Source organism: Spodoptera frugiperda, chromosome 27 (assembly GCF_023101765.2).
Source record: "Spodoptera frugiperda isolate SF20-4 chromosome 27, AGI-APGP_CSIRO_Sfru_2.0, whole genome shotgun sequence".
NCBI classification, from domain to species: Eukaryota; Metazoa; Arthropoda; class Insecta; order Lepidoptera; family Noctuidae; genus Spodoptera; species Spodoptera frugiperda.
In genome coordinates this window covers 4,929,746-4,955,110 of record NC_064238.1, presented here as the reverse complement: position 1 = coordinate 4,955,110, position 25,365 = coordinate 4,929,746, and the positions used below count along the sequence as shown (strand labels likewise).

Genomic DNA, 25,365 nt, shown 5'->3' with positions numbered 1-25,365 from the left:
TGCTTTGCTCGAAGAAGCGAGAGTTAAAGTCAGACTCTTACAGTCTAAATATCACCCTATTCCTACTCCTGCTTTTCGAGCAACGATTTTGTTCCAAACAATTGCATAGCTTACACCATATTTTTCTTAGTCAGTTCTAAGTTAAAGCAAATATCAACAATATATATTACATAAGTGTTCGTGTAAGATATAATTAGTGATAACCTAATAAGATTAATACTTGCAAGAATTTTACTCCATTACCTGAAGATCCTCTCAACTAAATCTAACTAATTATGTAGATAATATATTTTTAAACTTCTAAGGTTAAAAGTAAAATGAACCTTTTAAATACAATTCTACAAAGTCAAGATTTGAATGCAAGTTCAATTTGTTTTTAGTACAAAACTGTTCTATTGAAAGATAACGCGTGTTACCCACTACGCTCTAACCAGAACCAACAACTTAATAAATCGTCCAGCAGATTGTGCTATCTCGTGATCTCAATCTTACGCTTGCACTATTTTCTTTTAAACTCCCTAGAAATTGCAATCGCAACAAGTGCAACTACTAGGTTTTATAGATTATTTTTCTTTGATGAACCATGAAAATGTTAAAGATTTTTCCCAGTATTTTCAATAATAGTACTGTATAAACAAACATTACTTCAAACCCTACATTACAATAGGACTGAAAACTTAACCTACTATTTCTAGTAAACAAAGTCAATTAAAAATAAAATAAAATCACCCCTCGTTGAGGCACTTTCAAGAATAATAGTTGTAAAGATAAGGTGTACAAAAATGTACTTAGTGCAGTTTTGTTCTATGTACATTGTACATTAGCAAGTAGTTGATTACAGGATCATCAAATCTACAGACGACGGCGACGTCTCTGTAGGCAATTTTCAATCTCTTTCCTATTTGTGACAGTAATAAAGCGGCCGGGAAAAGTCAACAATCAATTTTGTATTTCAATTTATTCCCAACCATCCTAGTTCGTGCGATGATAAGAAAAAGAAAAACGCGTTCATTGAAAACGGAAATTATTGCAAGAAGCCATCAGTGGTGTGCGCCCGGCTTCCTACGTTGTTATATTTGTGTTTTTTTATTTTCACTTTTTTGCCAAACGGTTTCACAGTTTTGATTTGTGAGCCGTCGCGTCGGTGGGAGCCATTTTTCACGCACCTCATTGTGAAGTTCACGCTCGAGGAGGCCGGCTGCGAAGGTTGGCGAGCTCGTCACAACTCACACCTTTATTTATTGTCAACCCTTTCTGTTTGGATATGCGCTTCGTATACAATGCACGCGATTGGTTCCATTGATTTCTTCTCGCCTTACAGAATACAAGTACTAATTCGTAACACTGTGATTGTTTTATAGTAGGTAACATCAATTTGTTTGTTGTTAAGAAGACATTAAGTAATAAAAACTGTCCATTCATCTTAACAAAACTTTCTCTTTATTTTAAACTCGACAAAAAATAAAATACATACAATAAATTGTGTTTTAAATTTCAATTCAGTGGTGAGTTAGTTGTGTGTTGGCTCGTAATGTCTGTGGTTGTTTACAGTGCTGAAATTAAAGATGGCATCGATAACAATTCTATCAGGGAGTGCTGGGCCGACAATGAGGGCGGGAGGTCGGGAAATTGGGGTGATTTTTCTCCTCTTTGCACGCTAACCGTAAGCAGTAGCGTTCGCAAACAAATGTTGAAGTAAACTACATTTATTATGCACTGATACTGATCAGTTTAAATTTCGAAATCATTGTTTTCTTTTTCTACGTTTCCAGTTGCAACTGATCCTTTAGAGTTTAAAATTCTAACCAGTTGCTGATCCTTTAGAATTTAAAATATTAATTAATATTTAAATTCCATCGTGACTCTACACTATAACTTGTGACTGCTCTAGTTTTGCTTGCGAAGCTAATCTCAAAGATACAATCAGATGACCAGAATGCTCGTTTAAAATTACCCTCTACGACCTCTTAGACATTATTTTTTCAGACTGCTCGTTTGTCCCATGTCTCATAAAAAATCATAACCCATTACGATCTTTCACGACATTATTTTTTCTGATAACATTCCATAAAAAACTATACTATATCATTTTCAATTCCCCACCACTAACCACTTGGCTGACTATCCCTACAGTTTTGTGTTACTCTTCAGGTGCTATCAGTAAACACTACAATGCACGGCGGACGACATTTTTATGCCCCCGATATGAAACCATTTTACTCTTCATTCACGCGCAACTGCCAAAGGTGCTGTGTTCGAATTTCCGCTGCCCTGTCTATTGATAACACATTTTCTCTTTCATTGAGTACTTTATTGCATTCGTTGTACACAGGTCAGGGTCTTTAGAGAATACTTTGAGGTTTTCAATAAAGAGTTTTGTAGTCTATCGTCGTTTAGTGAATTTGTATTGGATATATCTATAGTTATCTAGTCGAATTTATATAAAGGACTTGTTTAAACTTGTACTATTGAATAACATTGCCATTTAACCTATGGACTTTCTTGCTCGTTCTTCTCTATAGGAATCTACACTTTGTACCACACTTTAACGAATTCTTCCTTTTTTAACCAAGTTGTAGTAGTAAAAGTCTTCTACTGTCGCATTCTCAAGTTAAAGTTTCAAATGACAATGCCAGATCCTGCCCCACTTAATTTTATCAATGTACAAGAAATGTAAATTAATCAAAATTATGCAATGAAAATAAGACCCTTGGTTACTTAATTATTATTCTGATAAAGTTGCGGATAACCATAACTTCAACTAAAATAACGTGGTATTTATTTTTTAACATGTAAATCACTGAAATTGAAATAACTATTTTTACTTACCCACTCAATAACTGCTTTTACTGTTTCCTATACACAGAAAATCTTAAAAATTCTTTAAAGTTCACAGTAGTATTTAGACAACTGTTAACTGTAGATCTCGATTAATAGTGAAAACTAATGGTATAAATACATACTGTTCGGAGTTTCAATGATTCAAGGGTATTTTTAACGTATATATTGGATAAGAAATAAAATAAAGTTTGTATTCTTGAACAAGGCTTTAATGAGCTACATCTTTGGTCGTATCATTGGTTATAAGAGAACTTGCACATTCATATTTATACAAATGTGTGTGTGTGTGCACACAACCGTGCGTCTCTCATCTACAGGAATGCATGAGCTTGTACAGTCGTCAACATATCACCTACGTTATAATTACACATCGAAGAACTTGAAATGTATCAACTAGTTACCATCTCTGACAATAAAACACTTGATTCACAATTAGTATAACATTAAAACTTCTATGGATTTAAATACTCGCAATATAGATCTATGCAAGGACTATTATAATTTTAAAATACACATTTTGTTCTGTACACAATTAAATGCAAACAATTAATAAATCATCCGAAGACGACGACAAGTATTCATTTAAAATATCACTAAAGTAACTAATTTGAACTACAATTATGTATTGTTTAATAAACATTTAGGGAACAGAGAGTAAAGTTCCCTAAGAAAAGGAGGATCCTCCGACCAGGCGAGGTGATCATGCCTGACTTTCTGCCCAACTGTTGTTCGTTGGGATTTTCTATCCATGTTTATTCGCATGTAAACTTCATATGTGCGATGCAGGATTTATGACGTCATCCGTTGATTTGCTCGTCGATAGTCTATGTGCGACGTGTCGCCACATCAATTCCCCCAAGACCGGAGGTCGATCCTGTTGAGACGGCTGTCGATGCTTGATATGAGCGGTGCCAGAGCCAGTGAAGAATGTCCCTAGTTCCAGTGAGTCGGAACTGTGCCGCTGAATGCCCAGTGAGTCGGGTGAGCGGTGCAGGGTGATACTCCAGTGAGTCGGAGTAGTGAAGCTCGCAGTGTCCCACGGTGAGTCGGGGAATAATGCTGCGAGGGTAGTTGCGTAGTGGCGTATAGTCTGCGTTGACGGGAGGAAGACGTCCTCAGACCGTGTGCAGAGAATGCTGTGCCTAGACGCTGATGAGGCCGTAGGGAAGAACCAGGCTGCATATCTTCGATGTAGCGTGTGGTGGTCCCCTGATGAGGCCGAGGATGCTGGTTGGCTGCAACTTGATTACCGCTCAGCGGAGAAGTAATGGGTACACATGGCGAAGAACGGTGCTGAAATCTGCTCCGTGAAGGTTACTCTGACAATAAAACACTTGATTCACAATTAGTATAACATTAAAACTTCTATGGATTTAAATACTCGCGTATAGAGCATGCAAGGACTATTATAATTTTAAAATACACATTATTGGCGACTGTACACAATTAAATGCAAACAATTAATAAATCATCCGAAGACGACGACAAGTATTCATTTAAAATATCACTAAAGTAACTAATTTGAACTATTTCGAATTATGTATTGTTTAATAAACACATAAATATCCACATTTTGCTAGTTTAATCAAATATTTCATAATCACCATTGTATAGGTATAATATAATAGAAGACGATGGTCTATATACTTAGTAAGTAATTCTATTTACATAAATAATACAAACATCGTAACAATGTCCATAATAAACTTAACAGTTAATTTACATACATACAAAAAGAAATAACAAATATATTCGAAAATTGATCATTCAAATAAATTTTTCATAACGGCTTAGCCAGATTAGAACTAAAAATATTTGAAAGTAACCTAAATATTTGATCGTTAAATACACCTAATTAATTTGAGACTCGATCGATTGTACTATAATACGTACATATAGATGGTTATAATATTTACATTAACACTGATAGTTTATTCTAAAATACAATTCATCCATCAAAGACGACAATTCGGCAGTCTTAAAACCCGCGCTCGTTGGATTCCCGCGTTAGGTCGGTTACACATTCAGCGGTTTACACGCGCGTCGGCGCGGCGGCCCACCGCTCACCGTAGCGGTGCGGTGGACCCGCCATAATGTCCATATCGCGTCATCCACAACGCATCTAAACCGCTGAAAATATTCACAGCCCTAAGAATCGCACTGTATCACTCATCCGTACAGTAACTTCACTCATTATTACTTATACGTTTAAGAGAAAAATACAGACATGATATTGCAACTTTTAACAAATTTATACAAAAAAGAGATTCATAGATCCTTTACCTATATTCTAATTCAGCATAATTGCTCATCTGAGATCAAATTCTGAGAAAAAAAACTAAAACAGTCCTCCTTCGCCCAGTCATTACTCTAACTAACATAATAGGTAATATCATATTTTATTCAAGAAAATTACATACAATGTACGCTAATTACGTGCTGTCATAAACAATCAGAAACATTAACTACAGTTTGGCATTTACTTTGCTTTAGTTTATACGTACACTTAGAAACATGTTAAGTTCATAATGAGACGAATTTCAAAAGTTCTGTCTTTAAAGAGCTGCGCTAAAACACTTGAGAGTTCGTTTGCAACAGCAACAGTTTGACTTTGTAGTATCAATCATTGTTTGGAGCACGCGTGATTAGTTTTGATACTTGGCGTAGGGGTGGGCCGCGTCTCACGCGCTGTAATCTCAGCTGGACGCCGAGAGGCCGAGTGGCTTGAGGTGCGGCGGGGCGGCGAACGGAGCCGGCGACGAGCCCGACATGTTGTTGTTCAGATCACCGGAGCGGCTCGAGCCGTTCATCAAACCGCTCATTGCGTTGCTTGTCTGTAGAAAATTTATTTAATTAACTTCCTGACTATCAACTCCAGACACATTCTGTATCTAAAACGAGATCTAGATCTTGTTTTGATCTACGATGCAGTAACATAAAAATATATTAAAGAGAGTTCATATGTAATGTTTTTCTGTTCTGTGCGTGTTGTTTTTATTTTACAACGTACATTAATGCATGTTCAATCATGAACGAGCTTTTATAATTACTTAATGAGTATGTATATTTAGAACAGTTTCAACAAAAGAGTATCTAGATTGTCTTACCGGTGGTGGTGGTAGATGCGTGGTCTGCCTCTTGAGGTGCGCAAGCGGCGGCGGGTTGTACGCCATGTTGGCGAACACGAGGCGCTCCTCGTAGTCATACTCGCACAGGATCTTGTTGTCGCACAGGTAGAACCGGTCACCCACGCAGAACCTTAGACAAACGATGCAGCTCATTGATTTAAATGTCCTGATATGGCAAGTATCAAGTTACTTCAGTCCGGTTTAATTTAACATGGAAAATTCTTCTCACATAACTTAAATAATATTTGTAACGTATTCTGAGAGTTTTATAATTTATGTATTTAAATATAGAAGCAGTTTTTGCTCCCTCAGTCATAATCACATGTTCACCAGTTACGTACACATCATTATCGACTTTGTAGGTTAATTGCGACACTCACATCATTAGTTAGTACATATAAAATAAGCAAGCTACAAGCAGGAAGATCCAATTAGCGATGCTACCGGAACCTGCTACACAACCCACGCGTTATTAAGGTTAATAATAATTATACGCATCCTATTTCTAATAAGGCACCGTTCGATCTAATCGCGAACATCATTACTTTGATGAAAAGAAACTCGAAAGGCAAGCCACAAAACGTCTAAGGAATAAAATTTACTATCATGAGTGGAAAGGTCAGCGCGAACGAAGAAGGCGCGATAACGTCACGCAAGCGAGCATCCCTCAATGTGGCAAAACAAAAGGTATCGCCTTCGACTCGCCACTGTCCGCCCGGAACCGCCGGTGATAACGGCGACCTTATCTCCCCTCGGTCTCAGCCCCCGCCCGCCCCGCGTCTCCGCCACCCTGCCAACTCTTTTGTTTCACTTGTCACAAAAATTAAGCGCAATAGCTCCGCTACAAATGTCTCTTTTTTAAGGGGCCAATTTCCACCGCAACTCAGTCGATTTCGCCGCTCTTAATTAACTTTATTTCCTGTTCTCTTCGTTCCCGACTTTTGTTTTGGGCTCGTCGTTTTTTATTTCGCTATTTTTTGTCTGCAGCTGCGTAATGGAAAAGATGGAAAACGAAATTTTAATGACTGGGTGCAAGTTAAGCTTTGTTCGAAGCGCCATTGTGTCGCAACGGCACCCAAGCCAAGTTTGACGTTTCACGTTAAACGAACGTGTACATTGGCTCTACTCCCTCTGCAGTAAGACAAAAGCATTCAGGAGGTGTCTGATCAAAATCTGTAAGCGAAAAAACAATCCAATGTCTACCCAAGAACAAAAAAAAACCTCCTTCAATTTCATCAACGCTTCATTTCGAAACGCTGTCCTTAGAGTATATTTACATTTCGTGGCATTTCATCACATTGTTGTAGTAAGTCAGAACATGACAGCGTGAAGATAGTGATTGCAGGTGTGGGTGGCGAGCGGTGGCGGTGGCGTGGAGCGGCGCGGACGGCGGGCGTGCGAGCCGCAACACGCGGCTTCCGCCGCGGGCTGCCGCCGTCGCTCGCCGCCAGATTGCTACTAAATTATTTAGCCGTTTAGCGATATTCGCCCGTGATATCTGCCGTCCGCTCCGATCGGACAGCCCGCAAATTGGATTCAGATTTCTGCCCGGCGTGGAAATTGATTTGTACCTGATATTTAACAGTTTGCACTGGCGTACCGTAGTTGTTGCGTGTTTATCAAACTTTAATCCACCTAATTACCAAAATACCTGTATAGACATTTACAAGTCGTACATGTAACATATTACTGCTACGATACAATTATAAGTATTCTAAGCTTTAGAAAGTACGAATCAGGTTCAAACATTTAAAAGACATAGTCGAGGAGCGCTTTGCGTAATACGAAGCCAACTGTTGAATCTGTATTCTAAAAGCACTCGAATGAATATATAATTCGGCGAGAATGTCGCGCGAGATCTACTAACACGGGAAAGGTTCACAAGTGACATATAAACCATTCAGAGCGGCTCCAATCTTCGCGACCTTTCTATTATTTAAACGGACGCAGTCCGGCGAAAATTGCCGTTTTCGCGCCTGCACCCCTACTCTGAACTTTACACGACATTTTGGGGCGATAGAGGGAAAAAAGAAAATTAGAATTTATATTATTTTTACCCTTTCAAATGAGTTATTAGTCTTATATGACCAAAACTAACTTTTATGTAAAACCTGAAACTTTAAACTGTATCAAAATACCCTGAAAGTCCAAAACAAAATAAATTCACTTTACAAATTCAGGTGACGTGAGTCGTGAGTTCGAGACTAGAATACGGACGGCGGTATCCGAGCCGGCTGACAATGTCGTGCACCGTACAATTGAATTGAATAAAACAGTCGAAGAGTATTCATATGTTTTGATTAGTAAAGAAATCTCGTTGCCGGGACAATGTTACTTTGGAGAAATATTAAAGTGGGTTTTAACAAATGTACGAGTGTGTTTGGGATTGCAAGTGCTGTAAAGCTTTCATATCATTTGTTTACTTATAAAACTCTAGGTATGTAAGTAGTTTTGCTGTGAATACTTTAGTTCTTTTCACGTTAATATGATCAGTGACGAAATCAGCATGAGACTTTCGTAGTACTCCATATTTTTAAACACAATATTCAGGTATATCAGTGCATAAAAAGAGATGATGCAGTAAAAATAATATTCATTTTATAACAATACACTCGACGTTTTACAACTTTTTAATAGAGTACAGATTTGCTCATGCTCAGATATCGACATTGGTAAAGCTTCGGACTTCGTAGTTTAATCAATCCGTTGAAGGGCTACATACGACATATATTAATCCCGATTGCAATACGAACACGACACAAACTGAGCGAGGAAATGAAGGTCCATTTGCACCTGTACTATTTGCTTTTCTACATAAGCCGAGGACACACTGAGACTAAATGTACACCCTACAGTATTCACTCAGGTTTAATTAATGCTGGCTCGTAACAACCTGTGACAGGGTTGCCAAGTTGATCTAATACTGTCTGTTATTTTAAAAGTGAACAAAACTATGTATTATTTAACAAGCTTTAAAAATTAGGAAACGTTGGATTAATACGGTTTTTTGGCATTTTCCAGATTGTAAATAATTACTTAAGATGTGTTAGTATCAACTGATAATTCATTTGTACAATGCCAAATTTCATAAACCCATTACAAGTAAATTTAAGTAAGCAATACGTAATAAGCTGCACTCAAATCGTGTCTTGTTTTGAAAAATACATTTGTGCTTTGCAATTTACTCTTCGACTGAAGGCGAAATATTTAAATAAACAATAAAATAAGACTCACAATTTATGGAGACTGGATATTAAAAGTTTATACAAGAGCACGCATTCTCCTCCTTGCGTTTGATTTTATTATGTAGCGGAAAATTTAATCGCGTTTTCACTCCGTGAGATGAATAAACAATACAAACTGCTCTTACATAATACTTCTGTCCCTTTCATTCAATAGTTTATTGTAATGTTTTGTCCTGCTCGTAAAATGTGGGATTCAATATGTGTGTAACATGTTCAGATCTTATTTGTTTTCATAAATAATGGGTGGAACTTTTTGGTAGGGGTTCACACTTTGGGTAAATGTCTTGAGCTTGCACATTTGTTTTCTATAAAATTGTTATTTTATAGAAGGCTTTTGTGTATTATACAAATACCTAATTGACTTTCTCTGTTCATTAAAGAAAGAATTACCCACTGATTTGTAATCTTACTAATATTATAAATGTGAATGTTTGTGATTTTGTGCGTATGTTTATGTTATTCAAACACGTCAAAATACGAAGTCATAAAATTTATTATGATCAAGAATAACATATAGAACTTTATCCCACGGGACCGCGAACAAGGCGTTGTCAAAAGCTAGTTATCTCCATTAAGTTAATCTGTGTTAATTTCTACTTTTGTTAATTTTGTATATTATAAAAACAATATTTTTCAATACATACCTATGATTGCACTGCTGGCAAGCGAAGCATTCCAGGTGATACACATTGCTGCGTGCGCGCATCACCATCTCAAACGCGGGAATGACTTTATTGCAAGCCGCGCAGTATCCAGTGTTACCGAACAGCCTGTGGAAAGTAAGAAACTTTAAAACATGTTCAATAATCATCGCAGTCCGATCATACTTTCAGATAATTAATAATTGAAAAATTCTACTTATTTATTACTCCTTGGTCGACAATCGGACTAGCTAATAAGAATAATACTTAAGATTATAAGTAAGTAAGCATTAAAAAATTTTTAGTATCTTATAATGCTTGCAATATTTTCTCACAATATAGAGCATACATCAAGAATGTATAACATACCTCAAGTAATCCCTCTTGCAAAGGATGAGGTTGGCCCTCGTATACAGGGTGTGTCCAACTTCTCCCAGCCGGCAGTCGCAGCAGCCGCACTTGAGGCAGTCCTCGTGCCACAGCTGGTCCAAAGCCTTCAGTAAGTAGCGCTCTGTGATCACCTTGCTACATCCAGCACAGATCTGGTTAACAAACAAAAAGTTGTATGCATAATGAAACGGATTTTTTTATTATTGCAAATTGAAAAAGGTAGTTACTGAATAGAGGTATAGATTAAAAGTAGGTCTTCGTTATTAGCTGTCGAACTTATGCCCATTGTGACTAATAAGGCATAATCAAATCAATAATTTTGATATTTCTTGGTCTTAAAAAGGTATTTTTTTTACTAAATCACGTGAGTTCTCATCATAGCCATAAGTTAAAGTACCTGTGGTTGAGGTGGTTGAGCAGGCTGCGAAGAGGTGCCGGTCTGCGCAGACGCAGGCAGCGGCGACGCGCGCGCCTCCTTAGCGACCTCCATGGCAAGCATCTGGGTACCCAGCCCTGGACTACCGCCGCTCGCCTGTTGCGGCGTACGCCTCTCGCACTGTAACAAACAAATTACCTACATGTTTTATTTGTCATGTTGTATGTCCCTATGAACGCTTAAATCTTTAAAACTACGCAATTTTGATCTAAATAGTAACTATGAGGAAGGTTTTTATTATAATACAGGTATAATATATCACCATTGCACCCATAACAGAAACTATTTAAATGTGTACAAATTATATTTGTTACAGATAAAATTCGTACCTCAACCTAAATTGTATAGGCACCTAACGAAAAAGTATCCGTTTATGATATTCTTATATTCCTTGGCAACCAATCAAGTTCAGTTGTATCGCGGCCCATTCATATTGAATCATAAGTTACAATACGTAATCGGCTCGGAACCGTACAGCTCATTCAGGCCACTTTATGTTACAGCATAAAGTCCAGAACCATGAAATTTATCGCCTGTAATATTTCTCGAAAAAATTAGCACAACTACTCAAGCGATTAATGAGAACGTGAAACACGACTCGACGTTTCTGAACTATAGCAAATTATGTACCTTAAAATATCGAATAAGTACAGAAATAAGAATAAAAACTGTAATTGAGATCGTGTTGCCGAAAAAAGCAGGTATAAAGTGAAGCACGGACTGCGGCGTCGTCACGCTTAATTAATATTTTAAATACAATTCAATTAAATTTGGCAACCGCTGCAGCCTCGCACTATTTTGTTGGCGACATTCTCGCGTCGATTACGACTGTGCGACCTTTCGGCTCACTTTTTTGGCCACGCACAAACTCGTTTTCTAGTACAACGGATTCGGGTATTATGAGCCAACGTGCCTGAAACAATGCTGGCTATTGTAAGGCCCGTGACGAATGGCCCGTTGCTCATATTTTTGTGTGTTTTCGAGAGTGCGTCCGATCGGTCGCCATAAATAATAGCGCACGGATATCGACCGGAAGCGAGCACACTACACCGACAAATAGTGTCAATGACTGTTCGTTTAATCTACAGAGGAAGCTAATCAACTCAGTCTTGGAGTACCGGTTAAATACGTGCACCTAATCAAGTGTGGCGAAACGTTTAATTGCACCTATATTATAACAATGGTTTATTGCCTCTCCAACCAATACATTTAATAAATATAACATATGTACGTTAGTGGAGTCGATAGTACATTGCACTGTTCACGTTACAATAAATAAGGTACCACTGCATGGAATTTTAAACAATAATAAAGAGGCATTTGTAAATTAAACACAATATTGCACAATTCTAATAACATTATTATATCACTTTGTTCATAAAATTCAAGTAAACAATACCTAACAATGCAAATTGGCAAGAAAAGAATCGAGCTGTCATCGACCGAACAAGACAACTTAAATCGGATCCATTGAACACGGTGGAATATCAAGAAGTTAATAATAGAATAAAAAGCAAATGAATGCCAGGCCTTCAGTCAATGGAATGGTAGTGCACGACCGAGGTATCGATGCGACATTTTTTGCGAAGTAGACAGGCCGTGAAGCGAGCCTTCGTGAATAATTACCGAGCGGTGACAGCAACACGCTACGCCACTCGGAAAACAACCCGTAGCGAATGCAACCAACCGAGATTAGACGCAGCTCAAGCAAAAAAGCTCACGCCTTCCATTAGCGGTGACTTTCGAAACGTCAATACGCACGAATTAGGATTTTACGAATGTCAGCCGTGGCAATGGTAGAAAAAAACTATGCAAAAGTAATTTCGCTTGTCATTCAGCGGCAAATTGTTGAGTAATAAACAGAATAAAACAGCGACCGTTGAAGCGCGGGCGGCGATGCAGCGGCGGTACGGCGGTGATGCAGGGACCGTACAGCGGTGGTGCAGCGGCTAAAATTGAAGGATGGCCGGCGCGGGCCGCCTGGGAGCCCGCATCCGGCGCACCGGACCGACGTTAATGATTAACACAGACGCGGTCCGAGACCAATTATGCGCTGCCACCACACTCCAAATTAGAAACTATTTTCGCCCATTAGTGGCCAACTTCATAATCAATTACACGTTAAAATTTCACAGCGCTGTTTCGGGAGCTCTCTGTTTGGATAATCGGAGTTTGTGGTCCCACGGCGAGCTATTACGTGGCTCTGTACGGGCCATAAAGGTTTTTGTTAGGCTTCCGGCGAATTTTAATGTACGTTTCGAATGCATTTTGGTCCGGGTAACTAAATAATTGCATCTGACCATAACTTCCGCTAGATTAAGTGTAATAAAATATTTGTTTATGTAATAAAAATTCATTCTTCAATCTTTCAGTATTGTGGTTAAAAATTGTTTGTGTTAATAGAAGTACCTTATTCAAGTTTATCAACTTTAAACTTAACGTACTCCAAAAAAGAAAACAAATCTTCCAGAAGATTGTTCGAGACAGACAACACTAATAGGATTGAGTGCACTCCGCTAATCATAATTCATCAGCGAGATTAAAGAATAAGCGGCGCGATGAGGGGGATACGGGGCTTCAGTAGTTACCCTCCCTCCCGGCCGCCTACACTCTGCTGGCGTTCGGATGAGACTGAGAGACAATATGATTGCCACACCTGCGGAAACGACGCAAAGTAACGAGACGAGAAGCTAAATAATTCAACCAACTAACAACGCCACAAACGTTGCTCCACTCTATTTTTTGCACACTAAATGTGCGGAACACGAACAATTTAGTTGCTAATTAGCTTAAAATTATAAGCAAAATTAAGGTGCGGCTTGCTGTAATCTAAATGAAGCCGACATTACCATTTTGATTGAATGTTAATGAGAATGAGACACGAGAAAAAAAATAATTAATTAATTAAATTTCTAAAAACTATCAAGCTCTGCAGGTTTATGCCGTTGTTTAATATGATATGTACATGGTTTGTAACATTATACGTAGATATTATTTTTAGAGAAAAAAAATATATTTCAAAGTAGAGCGCGTTTCTGAGCGTATCGGCTACACGGGTACTTATTTAGCAGATTGCTTTCCTTTAAGTTGTTCTTTAATCTAGGTATGGCCGTGGGCCGCGGTGCTTTACTTCACACCCTCTCGACGTCACATCCGGCCGGCTCCTGCTACAATGCTACAAGGGATGTTCGCACGCACTTTCATATTAAACTCCTTGCAGTAATGCACTCGGTAGAAGAAAACTTTTACCACCAGTTGCTTTCAGTTTTGGATTTGTTTTGATTTTGAGTAATAAAAAGTTACTCAAGTGTACCTACATAATATTTAGAAATTTGAATTTTAACTGGAATACAAAACGTAGTCAGATAAGTTAATAATGTGCAATAATAAAGTTAGCTATAATAAAGCGGACGAATATCCACACAATGTCTTATCTGAATAACTATAAAGGGTTGTCAACGAGGTGATCAGTAGACGATGGCCAATTAGAACACGAATGTGAGGAGTATTATCATTCGCGCGCCACAGAACGGCAACCGCGAACTCGACGCGGAATTTCGTTAATGCCAACCCATATTGGATTAGCGGCGGCACCCGACCGCCGCAATAATATAACGAAATTCAAACATTAATAGGCTCAAACACAATCACGGATGGCCGCATAATCGAGTTAGCTGCTATTCGGTTAAACCCCTATCGCGTAATCTGCCCCATTGTCTGACAGTCGTTGTGCTGATCATGAGGGCCGATTATTGTGGCAATTTCGTGTTTATTGTTTTCAGGTGTCTCCTGTCACCCCGGCGCGCGTCCTGAAGGAGCACAAAGCCAGCCTTATCTCAAGCGAGACAATCTCGTAAAATGTTACCGTGAACGTCTGTAACATTTCCAAAACAATGCCCCGTAATTGTTACTTCACGAGAATTACTTCAATATCTGTCTCTGACACTATCCAATAACCGAACCCGAACGTTACAAGAAACATAATCTGACCATCTAACAATAGAATAACAAAACGCGGTGGCGGATAATAAACAAAGTCCCTCGGCAGACCAAGTGATACTCAGGTGGAATATACGTCGGACAAGTTAAAAGTTTCACCTCAGTTAGATGCAGCTGAAGGAACAAATAAGTAGATAGAAGCTACGTCAAAACTGCCAAAAACAAAACTATAAAGTTTGCTTTATAACGGGTAGATATCGCTTTATCTATTTGAGATGTCGAACTCAATTTGGATTGGAGAACTTGTCTTTTATAACTTCTAGTGAACGATCTTTTGTTCATAACACCACATCTTATTACAGTTTCGGTTTTCTTATCAGATTCTATTTGAATGTAAACTATTCTATAATTAAGTCAATCGCTTTAATTAAAAGCAAGTTAATTGAATAGCAGTTACTAAAACATTCAACTGACGTGTTCATTTGAAGTAGTCTAATAGCTTTGACCAAGTTACAATTTCAAATTAATGTTAAATAGATTGAATAGTAAATCTATACATTAATGAAGCGGACCAGTTATTGATATCTACTTTGTATCTCGATACATATAATAACATTGAAAGCTTTTATGAATACTTAGCCGTAGGAGGCGCGTTAACGTAAGTGAGTGTAACGACGCGTTGTAACGTTACCGATAGCAAAATCTGCTGATTTTTTATTAGATGATAAAACAAACGTCTCGTATTAATTATGAGTCGCGATGCAGTCACATCCCTATTGATCGTAAAGTATCGTTGATAGCCGCTGTAAAATGTTCCAAATCGTTGTCGTGATAATTTATGAAGCATGTTTATGGATGAATTTATGACGTTATCTCTGTGTTCCCCGTATATGTATTTAATACGGCGGATTCACTAGCATCCATCCTGTGATTAACGTCATGATTTTCAACTCCCGAAATATATTTTTCCGAGATGAGTTGTAAAGCTAAATTAGTAAACGCCTCGCGCGACGAGGGGCAAAGTGAATTAAAGCAACTTGGAGCCTATTACGTGAAGTGAGTTATAAAATAAAGCCGCGGCGAGTAACTTCATACATTACAAGCCGATAACCAGACGAGACTTCTGAGACACAAACCAGTCCCTTTTAGTGAAATTGAAAACTTTTTCTGTTACTCATACCGCGGCCACGACACGGCTCCTTTTAAATCAATTGCCTTTTATAATTAACTTACTCCGTTATTGGAGTGCACTCGCTCGTTGACTCAATTAAAATTCAATCGAGATGTAAATCTATCTATTAAAGAACGAGTTTTTCTGGCAGATATAATTGAATAAAATTGTTTTCTAGATAAGTGTTGGTTACATACGGGCTTTGCGTAGAGATATTACTTACTTAGCGATCCTTTATCGCGACGATTAAATTATCAACACATTCTGGTTCACTTTACGACGTCAAGAACGCGTCAGTTTCTTATCCTCACTTTATGTTTAGATCCAGCGATACAAATAGCTGCGGACTAGGGTATGAGTAAACAACTGAAAATATTAATAATATTAAGTTATCATGAGAGCAATAAGGGATAGATATAGTGGAGTGGCTCGCTGGACGGCGTTCAACAATAAAGTGTCAATTCTGAAATTATGCAGTCCCCTCTAATGCAATGAACATCCCCGATGCCTGCCCAGGGAGTGCCACTTTTACCTAATTCTTATTAAACATTTATTAGATTAGACAAAAGCTATCGGAGGTAACGTTCTCGATGTTTTATTTATGATCTTTTATTGGATTGCTATTTCCTCTCTGTTATGCTTTAGGCAATCTCTAAGTGTCTGAGGTATTATTGTCTTGGCTAGCCGGTGGAACTTATTTCAGGTCGGCTGCTACTGTTTTAGTTTATAGAAAATATTAGAAATAGTTTGTATTTTCATATTGTCTGCTATCAGTACTTATTAATACGTTTTCGATTTAACGACTCAATGCAGTTGACTTTGTATCTTTAATTACTTAATTAGAATTATATTTAGGTAATCCTCTCATTGCCCTATAGATTATTTAAGAGAATAGGATGAGAAAGAATATTAAAGATCATTCTATTACTACCATCTATACCTAACAACCAGACAATCGAACTAAATATTTTTTTTTATTAATTTCACCTCTATAAAAAGTATCATTTGCAAAATTATGAATACTCGCTTCAACAAGTGTTGCCAACCTCATCGGTTGGTACGCAACGCTCAGCTGATCGCATTTTTCCTTTTCAGATATTATTTAATCAGAGTTATGCGAGCCATTAATTAAATTACGTTAGCTAAGGGCTCGGCTATAAGAAAATTGCTTTTATTTGTGGGGAGTCATTCAATTAAACATTCATTCATTTGCGGCCCATCGAGTGGCATCCATTACGTTTAATTATAATTTAGACTGACTCTTTAATAATTACATTAGATGCTTACGTTACCGGCGTGTGCACAGAAACTTATTAATATACTTATTGTATGGCATTAAATATAGTAATTATCTTGTCAAAATTATAATGAATGTGTGTTACAGTTGTAACGAAATCAACGAATAATAAATTAAATTATCATCAAATGTGTACACGGTACAAAAAGTTTAGAAAGTAGCTCTATCTTCAGTATGTGTTTAATCCTGGGTATCTTAAGGTTAAGCTAGGGGTTGATTTAAAAAAAAACTAGGAAGTGGTTACCGAACTCTTTTATTCGGAATCACTGAACCAACTTAATGATACAATACTGAATTTGACACTGATACCTGATACTAACCTAACAATGATTTCTCAGGATACCTATAGTATTGCCTGAAAATCTTTAAATCGTGATTCAGAAAATGATCTCAAATAAAAAAACGCCATCTCTTGACGAAATTTAGCACTGTTTTTTTTTAATAGCGGGTTTTTTATTTTACATATTAGTTGCTATGCAGTTAAACAGTACCTATGTGTTTTGGTACTCGTATATCTTTAAAAGGTATTATTAGATATTGATAGGGAAACAATAATGTGTAATCAATATTTGTGTGTAATATCGGTACACTTTCGATATTAACGTTTACAAGCACTTACCTTATACAACAAAATAGTTGGGTATTCCCACGAGGTGGGTACCATAGGTGGCAATAATTAGCAGTAAGTTCGTTAACTAAGTAACTGACTACGCAATGTCGGTGCGTAATTAAATCACTCAATTAGGGTTATTAAAAAACTCAATCTAAATTAAATTAACTATATATACTCGCTTTACAAACTAATTTAGCCTGCTTAATTAAATTATTATGTGTAATTGTACGGAAGACCCCGTTTCTTAAATTACCTACGTATGAATTAATCAGTTCACGTTGAAGTGTAAAAAATAGGTAGGAAAGCAAATTAAGAAAGAAAACTGTACGCCTTAACCTTAATTGCAAACAAATACTTATAAACAATGTACGTACTAAGTATGAGACAGAGCAGAGAACAGAATCTGATGAAAACTTTCAATAAGCTTGACATTAATTGGCATCAAAGCTGGTAGCGAGCGCCTGCACAACTTTACAGCACTCATTATACTTATTGCACTTAATTAAAAAGTGTTGAGATATCACAACATCGCTGTAAACAATAGCGAATGCTTTCATAACAACGAGCTTATTAATATTATAATTGAGATACACTCACCGCACACTAAATTGTACTAATTAAAACAAAAACATTCTTCACATTGTAATTACTATCTAATTTAATATGGTATAATGATGAATGGTTTCTTTGGCCACGTTCGTATGTGAGCCGAGATCGAGAGGCGTGTTTACTAAACGCATTCGTTTTTAAAACTGAATGAATGAGCGGCACTCTATCGGAGTGCTTCCTGCCGACTGTGATAACACCCCGCGCGCTTAATGAGACGTCTGTTACCATTGTAGCCACTTTAGCTAATTATTGTGAACATTTAATGGCGACGTAATGATCATTGCGTATTTTACCATCGATGGCGGTAAGCGTTTCCGTTACAACATGATAATTGCCAGTGAAATCTTTTTTATTTAACACGCTCATATTGTTCTCACTTACTTTAATAACCGCCTTATTTACGAAAGTAAAATACAAAATGAATTAACAATGAAAGATTTTTTGATATAAAATTCATTCATATTCCGCCAACGCTTTCGGTTATTTTCCATAACAAGAACCAAATAACGGAGGAACATTGAAGTTGAAGAATCATAGTTTATTTTTGAGATTGCCCACGTGCAGTGGTAGAAAAAAGAGTAATATTATTTTTCAATTCCCATACAAAAGTGGTCGGTGCGCGGCGGCAAATTGGTTGTATTGTCAATTTGGGCAGTGCGTGCCGGAGCGCAGATGAAATGTTTATTTTCAATTTCCGCCATTTTCCCGCCGCGTCCGCCGCAGGATTAGGATGCGAAACAACTACACTATCCATGGCTAACCTAGTTTTTTTTTAATACTGGCAACATGCTCACCTCAACTAACTTACTATCGTGGGCCATGTTATGAGTAAACTTTTTTAATATCAGAAATAACATCCGTTGGATTAATTAGTATATGTTTTTAATGTGCTTGTATTAAAGGAAGTGGGTGTATACAATATATGTATTACCTAGTTTAAAATTACGATTTGTATTATAAGTATCGATTTATATTATTGACATACCATGACTAAAAAAGTTTATAGATCTGACATCATCTCTGGGAGAATGATATTTTTTTATTAACAGTCTTAAGAATATAATATGTATGATATCTAATCATAAAATCTATCTTTTAATCAAAATGTGAGAAAATAGAATTAGCTGGAGTTACTTTGCGGAACTCCATGTACGGGGTGTTGCGAATCGGGTAAATACGCGTGCATATAAATCCGTCAGCGTGTTGCACGGATAAATACTTTCTGCGTATTTTGTTGGCAGGTATGTACTTGTATAAAAAAAGAAACACTATCCACCTATAGCTATTAGCTATTAAATTGTAGTACGTACGTTAATTGAAAAAATTATGTACGGTACTTTATTTCTAGGTACACTAATAAGTTTTTATTTAAATAATCTACGATTCTTAATTTAAGTTTCTGGGATAATACATCATTATTAAATACTAGGCTGTTTTTATATTCAATTGTTAATTAAAATTAGTATTTAACTTTACATACATAGCTTATCTTTTCCAATAACTCTGTAATAATAATATCGGAAGGCCTTAAAGGCTAACAGTTGACGGATCAACAGTTAGGTTCTAGAAAGTCAGGTAGTTAGAAGTCAATTGTGTGCCAAAGGTGGGTAATTGCATGTAATCGGTCACAGTCGAGCGATGAGTGGAGTGCACGATTTCAATTCACAATTCACGATCCGCGACCTTTAATCGTTTAAACTGTACTGAAGATACTGCACGCTCGTTATTAATTTAGCAATCCATTATAAATAAATGAATCGGTAAACGTGTTGCTATGCGCAAATCTCGAGAAATGCTGAATTGATTTCGTTCATTATTTTTTAAGATTAAAGGCAAAGTATTTATTTTTAAGCCTAATTAAACTATATCTAAAAGCACTTTATAAACGTCAAAATAGATTAGATTAGGTCCAATCTATCCATCATCCATCTAATGACTTCTCCCGCCTTGGGTGAGGCGAGACGGAGTGTCAGACTCTTACTGACTAAAAACCACCCCGTTCCTACTCCTAATTTGAGCTGGAGCACCTGTGTTACGTTATAGATTAGACTAGCAATAGCAATATACTCGGCTCAAAAACACACATTTCTGGTTGGAAAATAAGCGCACGAGTTGCAATATGACTGTTAACACAGAGATTTTATTAATAAAGTTGTACGAACATCACTAACTAGTTTTTACACAGAAAAGTTAAACAACATCAGCCCTTCCCGGATAGCGTAGGACTGTACTGTACATTCACTTTCCATGTAATAAATATATCATACGATTCCAGGTCCAAATTGCCTTACATCCGTCACGTCCCAAAAACAAGGAGTTTTGGTTTACTTTTAGACTCCCCATTAGTTAATCTTACTAATAGTTTGTGAGTTTGTACGTATATTTGTTACTCAATGACGTCAAAACAGCTGAAGGTATCGGGATGAAATTTGAAACAGGGGTAGATTATGGTCTAGAATAACACATAGGCTACTTTTTATCCTACGGGAATGCGGTCGAAGCTGCGGGTAAAAGATAGTATAAGAAAAAGTGCAACGATTAGATCCTATCTCTATACTTTCAGTAAGTATAAGTATGTGGTAAATATATACCTAAGCACCTAGCTTCACTGACAGACTATTATTTATTTCTATATTTGTTTACATTTCAAATTACTATTTATGGTTTAATTGGAATAAATGATTTGACTTTGACCAATATCTGCACGGCTGAGTTTCCATATTAAAGTCCAAACCTCTAACTGTAACAAGATATATATAATTAACACAAGCAACGAACAGCCACCGTTTAAAATACTATATCTTAATTGGTTCACAAGATCCTTCGCCGGTGGTACGTAAGTTAAATATTAGCACATTTTATTACCCTGTGTTTACAGTGGGCTTCCTTTGAGATACTTTGACGTCGCCAGCGGCATTTTCATAGATAAAGGGATGCGACCGGACGTTCCTACTAATATTGTACCTAAGTGTGTACGTTAGTTTGTCTGATCTCTGCTTACACAGGACATGGGGGACTGTTTTAATACCTCCATTGATATCTCTTTGTGTTCCGTTCGTTTTGATAGAATTAAATGTAAAATAAACTATAATATGTTATGTTTTTTTTATAAGTTGCCTTATCTAAATTATTCATATGTGTAGATAGTTGATACGTTTGAGGTAAACGGAGACTCGTATCGGATTTCTTTATTTCGTTCCAAAATGTCACATGATTTTATAAAATTCAAATAAGTAGACTCAAAACCAGTATTTTTGTAAATGTTAAAATCAGTTACTTGTATAGATATGTATATAGTTTCTATTTTTAGTGTAAAATTAAATGCTTAATGTATATTTCAAAACACGTGGAACATACTAATGAGTGTCTTCTAGATTGTCTGATAGACAATTCCATAGTACTAAACTACCAACTAACTAACAATCGCGTTCCTAGATTATAGCGTAAAAGTCGGTAATTTTCCTGACATTCTACTTCAAAAGGGCTCTTCAACAATTCTATGTCATTTGGTTAAACAAGCGGATACATACATAGCCTATACTGCGGGTTTCAACGTAATAATGTACAATTTGATAACTACAGTTAATGGCACCGAGGAAAACACTGATTCATTATTAAACAGTACGTCCGTATGTCGGGTTATTACAGGTTTATTCTACAAATTGTCTAGGACACGAATGGCAAATTACGTTTCTATTTATTCTTTCTTTGTATTGTAAGAACCTATGCAACGTTTGAGTCATTATTTTGATTCACCTATGATGTAAGTTGTGACAAATTGTGTACAGTTAGGATCCCAAAAATGGCCAGTAGGTAACTGGCTCTGTAGACTAATATGTCATATTAAATTACATATTATACAATAATATTCAAAACATATAGAGTTACATTGAAGAATTCATATTATGCAAAATATTCAACAGTTATAGTAATTTATGCTTACATCTCAATGTCAGGAACATTCTACGGCAATAACATAAATAGCTATGTGTCGAATATATGCAGCATTAGACAGGCGAGGTGTCACATTTAGGCGCACATACTTGGAACAAATGAATGTGTAACACGAGGACGCGCACATGCCAGCGCGTTACAGGAATACCGACAGGATGGCCACGGGCTTATTAACTCCCTCCATTAATTAAATTATTAGAAATCTCGAGCCGGACTAATTAATGAAGAATTCCAACATTTCGGTCCACCTATCGGGCTTTAATTAAAATTGACAAAGCCGCGAGCGAGCGCTCTCGCTCGCCAAATAACGCCTCTATTAATGAAATGATCACTCCAAACTAATTAAATTATGGAGGTAATGGTGCGTGCAAGTGATACCGGCCGCGGGACGATTCTGACAACTGCCTGTGTAATGTAACACCTACGCACCACTCCACTGCACCAGCTTTTAAACTCGATAAAAGAGTCCGTCCACTATATAATTAAATTTTTTACTCAGCTATAATTTGTACAAAGGTCCTCGATGGAAACCACTTATTCGGCGAAAGCGTAACACGTAATCGGTAAGCGAACTCGATCAATATATAGTCATTTTTTAACCGTTAACTTAATTGGTGCTACCATGTTAGGTGCCCGTATAATTTCGTGTGATTTCAATATCCTGCAAATTAATGGTCGCTACACAGGTACATGGTGTACATTAATAATTTCATACATACGTTGCCCAATTATTTTAAAACTACTCTACGCTGTAGCTAATGAGATGTCGAGCAATAATAACGAGCAATTAAAACGAATCGTACAAGAGCATAATACCAGCGCTGTACTACACGAACTTTCAACCTTACTTACAATAACAATTACACTCTGTATATTATTAAACCTCTTAATGGATACCCGTTTTCCAATTAGCGTTTATTCTGTAATTGAGATCATTAATGGGTTTAAAAGCTATTACTTCTAGAATTTGAGTAAGTTACTGTGGCTCGGAATAGACGAGTTGAGCGAGGCATGAGAAGGGTCAGTCAGTGTTCAGTAATGAGACTTAGTATGTAGCGGGCACGGCACGACACGACGCGACGCGACGCTAGGCGCAGCGACATTAAAATGAGTAATTATAATAAAGCTGATATGTCCTCATAATTAACTAAGCCTGATGAAGAGTGCTTTGACGAGAGAGACGACCGCTAAGCCGCTTCAGCGCTTTATATTTTTGTAAACATGAAAAAATACGTAGTATTTATGTTAATGTTTTTCTTTATCTGAAATTAGACAGAAATACAAAGAGTTTTGTGAAGAGCTTGTTTCAGCTATTATTAATACTATTAGAAACAGACGTTTCCATAAGTAACGGTTATTTTCCCAAATACAATTTGTAAATTGCTCGTATTTATTCAAAGAAGGTAAAACCCCACTTAGAGCGTAGCAGCTTAATTATTAGCTTCGCTCATGGCTTTTATTCATTTCGTCGCTCTACATGTTCGTCCGCTCAGCGCTTCACCGCTGAATCGCGCCGCTTACAGCACTAGTGCTAATTAGACGGAGTGACAACCCACTCCTGCCATAAAGCGCTGCAGATTTATCGCCACAGATTATTTATATTATGTTTATTAGGCCCCGCCCTCCGCGCCCTGCGCCCTGCTTTCCCGCTAATTGAATTGCCGGGATTTTTATACGTAACAACACCTGAGGAGTTTATTAAAGGTCATAATGTATGATGTGACCTTTGCCAAGTTGCGCTTAGATTACATAATTTTCTTTTTGTTTCGTTTATTTTTGTATCAGTCTAAGTGTACAGTCATTTGAATAATTAATTCACGACTGTTACGTACAGTCGCCAAAAAAACTAGAATTCATTTGTTTTATTTTTTGAAGTAGCTTTATAGTTTTCTGTCTGCATACTAAAACCAAATACAACGTTTACAAATGTAAAAGTTGGCATAAAACGTGTTTTACATTTGAAGTCTATTTGGACGGTCAATTATCGTCTGATTAATGATAACCATTATAATCAGTGGAAGTGACCTAAACACGACATAACCGGGATCCATGCGTAATTAACATGCGACCATCATAAATCACCGTTCACAAGGAATACAAGTTATTTTGGCAATCGTACCAGTTATGATTAACAGCGTCTCCTCCCGTACGCCACAATGATGAATTGACTACTAAAATAACCGTTACTTTCAAACAGTTCCAATTTACAAGACGTAACTGTGTATAAATGTGTGGAAGGTTTGTGGGGAAGGGTTACGAACTTACGACCAAAGTATATCTGGAGTTATTTAGAAAATAATCAAAAGATAATACTTAATAACTCCAGCTTACAAAATCAGCCTTTTGTCTATTAATTTTATTGGTGGTTTCGAAAATAATGAATTAAAAGAAAGTGTCGATAACAAATGCCACAAACACAATATATCAGTTTGATACTTTTGCTGTTCAAATAAATCATGTAAATCTGTACATTGGAGAAATTAGCGCTGTCTTAAAGTTTCTAAAATTAATTGGCTTTTAATTGCTGTACCACCATCCATTTTATTCAATGTTTACACTATTACACACACTGTTCAATTAAAATGAATTATGACCTATCGAAACATGACCGAACAACAAAAATAAACAAAATATTTTTAGATGAAAAGCGAACACGGTTGTAAGTGCATTACAAAAGGCAATATGAACACTATGCGCTTAAATTTAAAATTTATTTTGCAGTGTATTGTCCTAATACAGGATCCGTGTCCTTATCCACGGACACCGCTATCCGAAGTTGTATCTTTCGTTGATTTGTTGCTTCGGTTTGCACAGTGTTCTGTAGCTAATTAATTTTAATTGGACCGAATTGCAACACGTCTATTATACGCGACTTTTGGCCCCTTCGCTTCGTTTGCATACACGCTCCTTGACGTCGGTGTTTGTACATAATAACATGTATCATTAATCTAGAAAAACATCTGCCAATTTTTTTCAATAATGTCTTTCGTGGAGCACTCAATTATGTAGACATCTCCATCGTTTTCTCTGTTCTTAATTAGCTTGTGGAGTTTTTTTTTTTTTTGTGGACGGTACTATTGTTATCCACTGAGCAGTAGGGT

General features: G+C 36.9%; 1 protein-coding gene across 4 annotated transcripts in view; it reads right to left on the bottom strand.

The window, feature by feature from the left end:
- Positions 1–4,831: 4,831 nt before the first annotated feature.
- The window catches only part of LOC118263459 (LIM domain only protein 3), a 60,049-nt gene continuing 39,515 nt past the window's right edge, over positions 4,832–25,365 (bottom strand). For 3 of the 4 annotated variants that reach the window (XM_035575478.2, XM_050705264.1, XM_050705263.1), the window contains exons 2-6: positions 10,643–10,801; positions 10,225–10,397; positions 9,859–9,984; positions 5,949–6,099; positions 4,832–5,675 (exon numbers count right to left, since the gene is read on the bottom strand). In XM_035575478.2, the coding sequence (XP_035431371.2) occupies positions 5,538–5,675; positions 5,949–6,099; positions 9,859–9,984; positions 10,225–10,397; positions 10,643–10,801 (747 nt within the window). In that variant the 3' untranslated portion in view covers positions 4,832–5,537. Of the gene's footprint in view, positions 5,676–5,948; positions 6,100–9,858; positions 9,985–10,224; positions 10,398–10,642; positions 10,802–18,298; positions 18,454–25,365 lie in introns of those variants that run through there. The other variant, XM_035575479.2, reaches the window with a different exon arrangement.